The 9,643-nt window shown below is 36.0% G+C and overlaps 1 protein-coding gene across 2 annotated transcripts; it reads right to left on the bottom strand.

Annotated features, from left to right (window-relative positions):
- Window positions 1-4,258: 4,258 nt before the first annotated feature.
- LOC131166627 (uncharacterized) lies at window positions 4,259-9,387 on the bottom strand. 2 transcript variants are annotated; one of them, XM_058125215.1, is made up of 9 exons: window positions 9,089-9,175; window positions 8,841-8,915; window positions 8,587-8,718; window positions 8,434-8,522; window positions 7,958-8,331; window positions 6,836-7,753; window positions 5,548-5,961; window positions 5,157-5,377; window positions 4,259-5,053 (listed from the first exon to the last, which is right to left on the bottom strand). In XM_058125215.1, exons 3-9 carry the CDS (start codon window positions 8,677-8,679, stop codon window positions 4,799-4,801), a joined length of 2,364 nt encoding a protein of 787 aa, XP_057981198.1. In that variant the 5' UTR covers window positions 8,680-8,718; window positions 8,841-8,915; window positions 9,089-9,175; the 3' UTR covers window positions 4,259-4,798. The 2 variants fall into 2 exon arrangements, with proteins under 2 accessions (XP_057981198.1, XP_057981196.1); XM_058125213.1 differs by having other exon boundaries at window positions 6,836-8,331; window positions 9,089-9,387.
- Between the last annotated feature and the right edge of the window lie 256 nt (window positions 9,388-9,643).

The following is a 9,643-nucleotide window of genomic DNA, read 5'->3' as shown; positions in this document are numbered from 1 at the left end:
TATGGGCATGATGAATTTGGATATAGATTGTGGGATCCGGTTGACAAGAAAGTTGTTACAAGTCAGGATGTTGTATTTTTCGAAAATTAAACAATTGAAGATTTTGGCACGGTTGAGCAACCACAATCTAATGGGAATGATTTTGTTGACTTAAAATCACCTTCTCCACCTTTGGCACATGATGAAAATATGGAAGATGTTCATCACCTTTTAAAGATGTTAGAAATGATGAAATTCCTAGTGATGTTGAAGATGAAAATGAGGGGGAGCAACAAGTTCAAGAGCAAACTCCATTGAGAAGGTCTTCAAAAGAGCCAAGACCTTCAACTGAATATCCATCAAGTGGTTATGTTACTCCAACGGATCGAGGGAAACCCAAAATCAATCAAAAAGCCATGGAACATGAAAATAAAGTTGAATGGATGGAGGCTATATAAGGGGAAATGAAGTCTATAGTTAACAATAGTACTTATGATTTGGTTAAACTTCCTCATGCAAATAAAGTTTTGAAAAATAAATAGATGTTTAGGTTGAAAAATGATGGAAAGAATCTTCGGTACAAGGCTAAGTTTGTGGTCAAAGGTTTTGGTTAGAAAAAGGGAACTGACTTTGATGAAATATTCTCACCGATTGTAAAGATATCATCTATTCGGGTTGTTCTTGGCATGACAACAAACCTGAATTTAGAAGTTGAGCAACTACATGTAAAAACCGTTTTCTTACATGGTGACTTGGAAAAGGAAATTTACATGGAACAATCGGAAGGCTTCAAACAAAAAGGGAAAGGGAATTTAGTGTGCAAATTAAAGAAAAGTTTGTATGGGTTGAAGCAAGCACCATGGAGATGGTACAAGAAATTTGATTCTTTCATGATTGATCATGGTTATTCAAAAACCTCTTCGGATGATTGTGTGTTTATGAAAAAAAATTTCGGATGGTACTTATATTATTCTCTTACTCTATGTTGATGATATGCTCATTATAGGACAAGACTTCTCCAAGATTGACAAGTTGAATTTGGAGTTGAGCAAGTCTTTTGCTATGAAAGACTTGGGACCGGCAAAGAAAATTCTTGGCATGAGAATTGTTCGTGATTGTGAAAATGGGCAAATTTGGTTGTCTCAAGAAAGGTATATTGAAAAAGTTCTTGAGAGGTTCAATATGGATAAAGCAAAACCCGTAGGCTGCCCACTTGCTAGTCACTTCAAGTTTAGTACAAAACAAAATCCTACAAGTGAGAAAGACAAGGAAGAGATGAAGAAAATTCTGTATGCTTCGGCTGTTGGTTCTTTAATGTATGCAATGGTTTACACAAGACCGGATTTAACTCATGTAGTTGGAGTTGTTAGTTGGTTTCTCTCTAATCCAAAAAAGGAGCATTGGTTAGTAGTCAAATGGATTCTTCGATACCTTAGAGGTTTGTGCTTTGAAAATAGTAAATATATGCTCTATGGATTCATGGATGCTGACATGGTCGGTGATGTTGATTCTATAAAATTACTTTAGGTTATTTGATGACTTTTGCAAGGGGAGCTGTGGCATGGAAATCAAAATTACAAAAATGTGTTGTTCTATTTACTACGGAAACCGAGTTTATTGCCATTACAGAAACTTGCAAAGAATTGCTTTAGTTAAAGAGATTCTTGATAGGGTTGGGCATGGAATAAGAAAGGTATATTCTTTATTGTGATAACCAAAGTGCAATTCATTTGGGTAAGAATTATATCTTCCATTTAAAGTCAAAACATATTGATGTTAAATATCATTGGATTCGAGATGTATTGGATAAGAAATTGATGCAACTTGACAAAATTCACACCGATGATAATGGTTCGGATATAATGACAAAAGCATTGTCTAGAAACAAACATGTGAAGTGTCGAGTTTTGGCCGGATTGGTGGAGTCATCCCCATAAGTTGGGAGGGGGAGATTTGTTGGGTGCCCCTCCTTTTGGGGCCCAATGTCTTGAAAAGGGGTTCTTTTTTAGCATATTGGGCTTTTGATATGTGCTTACAATTATGCTATATTTTGGTTGTTCTCAACATTTGGTGAGGTCTTTCATCTTACTACATTTGTTATGCACTTTTGTGCACTTGTAAGGCTTGTACTTTTTTGTACCCAATTTGTACAAACCTTGGTGATAATAGATTTGGACCGTCGTGTCCCGTGGTCGTACCTCAATATCAAAGGGAACCACATTATATTTCTTGTGTCTAACTTTATTTATTTATTTGTATTACACCATTGATTTACTTATGGAAATCACTCATATTTTTTTCCTAACAAGCAAATCAGTGAAGTGAGACATAAAAAAATCAAGACAGGTCGAAATAGGTAAGACTCTAGGTGGCACTGTCCTTTATTAAAAGTAAAATAAAAGCTTAGTATAAGCAGTTTAAAAAGAGAACCAAACGTATTTCAAATTTATTAGAACTTATTCAAACCCCAATTTTCCAATGAAGTTTATGATTTTGAGACTTTTGATGATTAAAACAATAGATTCTATTCTATAAGGTCCCAAACAAAATGTAATATCTGCAATCTTTACACAAAATGCCAACAATGTCTATTCCTCAAATCATAAATCATGTGTTCAGTTGTTACCAAATATATTTCTAGCTAGATGAGTAGATGTATGACACCCAAACCCATTGGAAGTGAAAAATAGAAGACGACCATCAACAAAAGAAAATAAATTTGCGCAACTTAATGAGGTAAACATTGAATTTACAAAAACTGCAAAGTAACACACATTCATTTCAATTAAGAATTATAAAAATATGTGTTAATCTAGAATAATTTGTTTAAAAAAATTTAATTTTTGAAGAATTATAAAAATATCATCTTATTTTTTAGTTTTTCAATATTTTTACAAGAAATTGAAAATTGAAAAATGAGCTAACACTTCCTAATTCTTTAGAAAATATGGAATGAAAAGTAAAAAAAAAAAATATTTTTCACAACAAAATAAGTCATAATTGAGGTTAATAATGAAGTTGATGAGATGACTAGTAATTAGAAAGTTAAAGGGTTTATTTTTGGGCAAAAGATATTCACTTCTTTTAAGGTTTGCTAAAAAGATAGAAATCTCCTGTGAGATTTTAAGAATGTCACAAACCTCTTATGAGATTTTAAAAATGTTATAGACATCTCTTAAAATCTTTCAAAAAGACACAACATTCCTTAAAAAAACTTTTCTTTTTACGTAATGCAAGGGGAGATGTGTCTTTTTTGCAAATCTCAAGGAAGGTCTCTAGAATTCTTGAAATTTTAGGGGACGTCCCAGACTTTTTTGAAATTTTAGGAAAGATCGTTGTCTTTTTACCAAACTTTAGGGGAGATTAATATCTTTTACCCTTATACAATTGAAATTGAATGAAAGTTGAAGTAAATTAAGTTTAAACTTTTAGTTTGCTTGTTAACCATTTATTATTACACGGCTTAGTCACTAATTTTCATAATTAGATTGAGCGTTACACTTATATTTTTAATGAATTATCAAAATAATAACTAAATATAGTTCTGATGCGTAAGTTGTTCCAATTAAAATGCCTCTATATGAATCCATTTGCTTAAGCATTTCTTCATTTTCCTTCGTATTCCAACTTTTGATTCTTTTTTGTCAATTAGCTAATGTTTTAATTAAATGAAAATCTAATGTTGTGAATGCAATAATGTTAGATTCTCTAGAATTCGAGTCAAATGTGTCATTCAACCTCTTAGAAATATAATGTCCTGAAAAATTCTTGATCCCAAATATAATGTCCTGAAAAATCCTTGATCCCACAAACTCGTTATGTTCTAAAGGCGGCAAAACAATTAGACCTAAAGATTAAGACATTGCTAGGCCCAATGAGATGAATATTTCTTATTTGACCAACTACACATTGTCAATTGCATATAAAGACCCAATTAATATATTCTCACCATCTATTATCACATTGATTGATATGACAACACATAACTACTTATCCTGTGTTTAGGAGAAGTCTTTTAAATTTATATTTGTATAAATTTAGAAAATATATATATATATAATATTTTAAAAAAAAAATTGTTCAAACTTACTTAAATTTAAATTTAAAAAATCTAAAATTCATACTCTCGGCTTAATGTAATTTTCAAAAAATAAAAGAAACAATGTATTAAATTTCCAAACCGCGTGACAAGAAAACATGCGAAGAGTGTCAAATACACGCACATACGCAGCAGAGTGGGACAATAGAAGAACAAAAGTCAAAGAAATGAACACGAATGTTAAAAGTTAGAAGTGTGGACAGACTTAATATTCCTCCAAGGCGCCTAACAACGTTCTGCTTTGTCTATTCAAGCGACTCTGAACCAATACGAAATTGCATTTGACATCTAATGCCCTACATCCATGTAACTTTAATATTAGGCTTAAATTCCCTATGACCCATGGACCACAACATCTCTCTCTCTCTCTTATACCAATTGACAGATTATATATACAGAAAAATTTTCCTATTGATCTTTTTGTTTTTTTTTTTATAACGCTCCGGGTGTCCACGTCCGTTTTAATGGTCCGCGACTAATCCCACGCCCCGTGCCAGTCTGCCCCACAGCCCACGGAGAGGGTAAATTCAGGAGCCCGCCACAGGAATCGAAGCCGGAAGGGGAGAAAGCCCTGACCTCGTGAAAGGCACTCCCAAGGTCCGCCCTGCCAACTGAGCCACGCCCTGGGGCCCTATTGATCTCTTTCTTGTATATATATAAGATGGACCTAGCTAGGTTCAAAGGGCATGTACAGTAAGAGAGTTAACTAACCACTGTCTATCAGCATGGGAAAAGCGTAAATGATGGCTCTACATGTATCCTTCTGTTAACGAAGTTAATCTTATTTAATTTGTTGCCACACCAAACTAGCTGCTCTGTTGTGATTCTCGGCATGTGTAGAACCCGCGACACCAATTTCATATCCACTTCAGAGAAGAAGTAGAGGACATGATCTGAACCGTCTTCTTGGTGCTTTTGGAACTTCTTCAATATGCAGTTCCCTGTCCTCAGTAGCTCTTTAAGCTTCTTCTCCTTCTGCACCCCATTAATCATAACATGGTTAATCTTTTAGTTAAAGCTGAAGGGGTTTATAACCGGAAAAAAAAACTTGGTATGCATCGGATGTAAGAAGGCTGACCTTCTGGAGGTTTGATATGATATCCATCAAGAGTTCCGAGTCTTTAGGATCTTGGAGCTCAACCTTGTTTGGGCTAACGTTGCTTGTATTTTTGTCTGCTCGAACGAATCGCCAAAAAATTCTTATTGATTCTTCCATGATCTCGACTAGCATATCGCTTGTAATTGCTCCTTCACCTATTGGCCCCTTCCTTGTCTTCCTTCCTTTCTTCAAACCATCCTCTGCAATGGATTTAAGGTTTAGTAGGTTGATTTTATTGCTTTTAATTTGTGCCACAAGAAATGAGCCCATCACTCATAGAGGCACATAGGTTATGATTAGTCCAAATAAGATTATCTGATTGAGGGAATGCAGGCACAACAAAAGCATGCAATTTCTCAAAAACTCTCACCTCTTAATACCGGAATTTGAAGAAGATTGCGTAGAACGCAACGATTCTTCACATAATTTTGAACTCTTGGCCCTTGAAAGGGCTCGTTCTCCAAAAATCTTTGAGTGAGCACTTGAAACTGCTGAAATTCCCCTGCAACTTCATTATACTGACGAATCCCTTGTGGGTCTGATTCCCACAGCTCCAAGGCTTTCTCATACTGCCAATGCAGGAATTCCCAAGACAGGCACAAATGCCCAACATAGACCACTTCCAAGTCACAATACAATTCTTCAATGAACCTCATCATGGGGTCGCATTCAATCTTCTTGCGTTTGAATCGCTGGAAATTCTGCGAGAAAAATGCGGTGATCGCCGGACCTGCAGATTTTCTGCTTGAAACTGATTGAAGCGGGTCTTTCAACTGGAGAAAACCTGAGGTTGGTCACGAAACACATCAGGGATGTGGTCCTTAGCATGAAAGTTACAATCAATAAATAGAGATGTAATAGGCCAACCATACACTAAAAATAACCCATCATTCGTTTTGATTGAAATGAAATTCTATCCTTTGCATTTAACCTTCAACAAAGAGCTTTCGACTTCTAAAAAATAATGTTAATTAACAAAAGGGACTAGTTCAAGATAGGATTTTCCATTTAATGGCAACAAAATGAATGGTATTAAGGTAAAACTGTTCAATAATAACGTACTGTTCCAATTTCAAAAGTAATGGTGGAGCTAAGTGGGAAGATTAGGTCTGGTGGCATAAACACTTTGGACATGCACCTTTAACTAATTTGAATTTTGAAGTGGCTAGAAGAAGTATGGGCAAGCGATATCAGGTACAACTTCAATTTTACAGGTGCAACCCTGAGATTATTGGAAGTAATAATTCAGTAGCACACACGTACGTGTATGTGCGTACCACGAAGCACCCGACTCCCTTGAGTTCCAACTCGAAAAATAAAATTAAAATATAATTAAACAAACCTAATTGATGAGCTATAGTCCTCTAACCATCTATGTGATGATGACTATAATGCTTTTAGTGTTTCTATCTAGCCTAACTGCTCAGATTTAGTGGGGTCCTTGTTCCAAACTTCCTAATTAACCATAAGAGTAGGTAGGTCATGCCAAACGATTGAAGGGTTTTGGTTAGTTGGAAGATCTGATAATAATTATGGATACAATTTCATCACACACTATACATGTAGAACTGAGTAAAAGGAAATTACTATAATCTAACAACAACTACTTTAAGAAGTTAAAGTTCAGTAATAGATAGAAGATTTAGCAAATGACTGACCTACTGCATACATCTTCTGGTAATTCAAGATATCCAGTTTTCGCATCCTCTCTGTGTAACTCTTGTAGAACTTAAAAAGCTCATCCATTCGATCTTCATAATGGAATTTATCGTCCATCTTCCATGGCTTCAGGTCTTCCATTATCTTCGGACACTCGGATTCTTCTAGGATGGTGGGCAGTCCAGTAGCTCTGGCCTTCTTCAGCTCCATCTTCAATTGTTCTATTAATTCTTGATGCTCCCACAACATTTCCAATCCACTGGAATCCCCAGAATCCTCTGCCTCTGGATTCTTTGAGCTAGGTTTCTTATAATTATCTGAACAACCCGATGTTTCAGCATCTCTGACACCAAATTTAACCTGTTTGGTTTTTAGTTTATCTGCATGAAAATCCTTCCCAGACGGAAATTCTGAGTTTGGGGCATCTGGATTCTCAATAAGTTGTTCTTCTAATTTCTGAACCTCTGCCACTATTACTCTGTCTTCTTCCTTGAAATCATCCAGTTCATGTCCATAACTCGTACCCTGCAAGGCCTGCATGTGAATTTCTTTCCTTCCTAATACACCATTAATCAATTTCACCTGCTCACCATCAATATCTGTTAAATTACCGACCTCAAATGCTCCTCCAAAATCTTTATCTGATAAAAAATCATCGCTATTTGAATCAATCAAATGACTTAAAACAGAAAACTCCCGGCTCGAACTAATTGACTCTGAATCCGAGTCCAAATCTGAAGAAAAGAAGTCATCAGGAAGAATTTGGTATTCATCTGAAACATCTTGATCGTCCGAATGGTTCTTCTCATTGCCTGGTTGTCCCCTTCCACAGAACTCATCCTCCGTCGGTGTTGCTGCCTCCAATTTCTCTGAAACCTCTTCCCAGCCTGCATTGTATGTGGAATTCTCCGATGCTTCTGCACGAATGGCTTCTGCTTGTGATTCAAGTTGCATAAAATCATTTTCGGATAAAAACCTATCTGCAAGAATCCCTTTATCGTCAAAAGAAGCATCACTCGTATGTACATGCACCTCTCCTACACTACAGTTCACGAACTCTGGTTTTTTGGCGAAGCTACCAAAACCAAAACCCTTGCCAGACGCGAAGTCATCATACTCACCGGTGCTCGCAGCGATGGCCGCTTCGGAGCTAACAGAATCTCCACTGCCTCTCCGACGTTCACAGAATTCTTCAAAAGTTTGAAATTTAAATCTGAAACCGAAATTAGACGTCTCTTCTTTACCGAACCCATCATACTCAGAACCCTTAAACTCTTTAGCTTCAGAATTTGCTTTCTCCCCTGGCTCTGGTTCGATACAGTTCGAGCTAGTCTGATTGGTTTTCTCAGGAAGAACATTCAACTCGGTAACGTCAGGATCGAATTTTTGCTCTGCCTCCAGCTTGGAATTATTGGAATTAGTTTTAATGTCTTCTTTGGGAGGAAAAGTCGAAGAATTTGACTTCTTCTTCTGAGAACTGCTATCTCCTCGTTCGCTGCTCCCTCGAAAAAGGGGGAAAAAAAAATCGTTAAATGAACATTAAAAGACGTCAAAAACTGACAAGCGCATGAAATGAATCAAACATTAAATAGAGTACCTAAAGAAGTATTTGATGATGAAACGGAGCAGAGGAAGCAAGTAGGTGGAGACAGAGAACCACAGAAAGCCCGCGAAGAGCACAAATTTCTGATAAACAAAATGATTATCAGAACCCATATTCGCGAAATCAAAGTGGGTTTCGAAACATAACTGGTCTCAGGAGCCCCATGAATTTAATCCCGGCAATGCGCTCATTCATTGCGAAGCAAGAAACAGAGGAAACGGAGCAGCTGATGAGATTCATTCCGCCATTGAAAATTTCAGAGCGGAAAGGACTCGTCACCTGTAAACAAGAGAAAAATTCGCAGGTAAAATCCAAAATCGGATTTAGAGAGGGTGAAATCTGACCTAATTGGGGGAAGATTCAGACGGGAATGGGAGCAAGAATTAAGGGGAGAAAGGAACCTGTCAGCGACTCCGACTCAGCTCCCTGAAAAATCTGGTTGCTTAGGATTTGCATCAGGTGAAGCGTCTGTGTTTCTGCCGTTTCATGCGAGGCAGGGTTTTAGGAAGGAAGATACAAATCAAAATCAAAATCAAAATGGGGTGAAATTGAAAGTTTACGTCAATTTCTGGGTTTATACTTTTCCGTGTATAAATTGAAAGTTTACGTCAGTTTGATATCATTAGGATCAAGAAATGCGCACACTGACCTGTGTTTCCATGCTTGCTAAGAACATTTGAGTCGGTAGAACACCCTTCTTCCTCTCTCTCTCTCTCTCTGTTTTTGAGTGTGGTAGAACGAACATATCTAATTATCTATTTCAAATTATTATTAAATAGATTGATTTTTCGGTTGAATAATAATAATAATATAACTCAATGAATTTTAACTATTTTTTAATTTTATGAACTATTTTTAATTTTAAAAAGGGTATTATTTTGAATAAAGTTTTGGTCTGAGAAATTTATTTTATATGGCGAACTTTAATTTTGCATACTGACCACGCCTAACTCTGCTGAGCGCAATTAATTTATTAAAAATATTCATTCAAAGCTAAAGGGTAGCATGTTTTTTTGGCATTGAATTTGGAACCACGGCATTATAAAAAATAAAGATTTTTAACTGAAATTAAATGATAATATTCAAATTGATAGAGATAAATGAATGTCATTTTTATAAATTAGTCCAATACCCAACAAGTCTCCTTACCATTGTATTCAAATAACTTATGAATGCTTCAATAATATTGAACCCTACATAAGTT

Source organism: Malania oleifera, chromosome 1 (assembly GCF_029873635.1).
Source record: "Malania oleifera isolate guangnan ecotype guangnan chromosome 1, ASM2987363v1, whole genome shotgun sequence".
Classification (NCBI taxonomy): domain Eukaryota; kingdom Viridiplantae; phylum Streptophyta; class Magnoliopsida; order Santalales; family Ximeniaceae; genus Malania; species Malania oleifera.
Note: the sequence above shows the minus strand (reverse complement) of the source record. Positions and strands in the feature narration are given on the sequence as shown.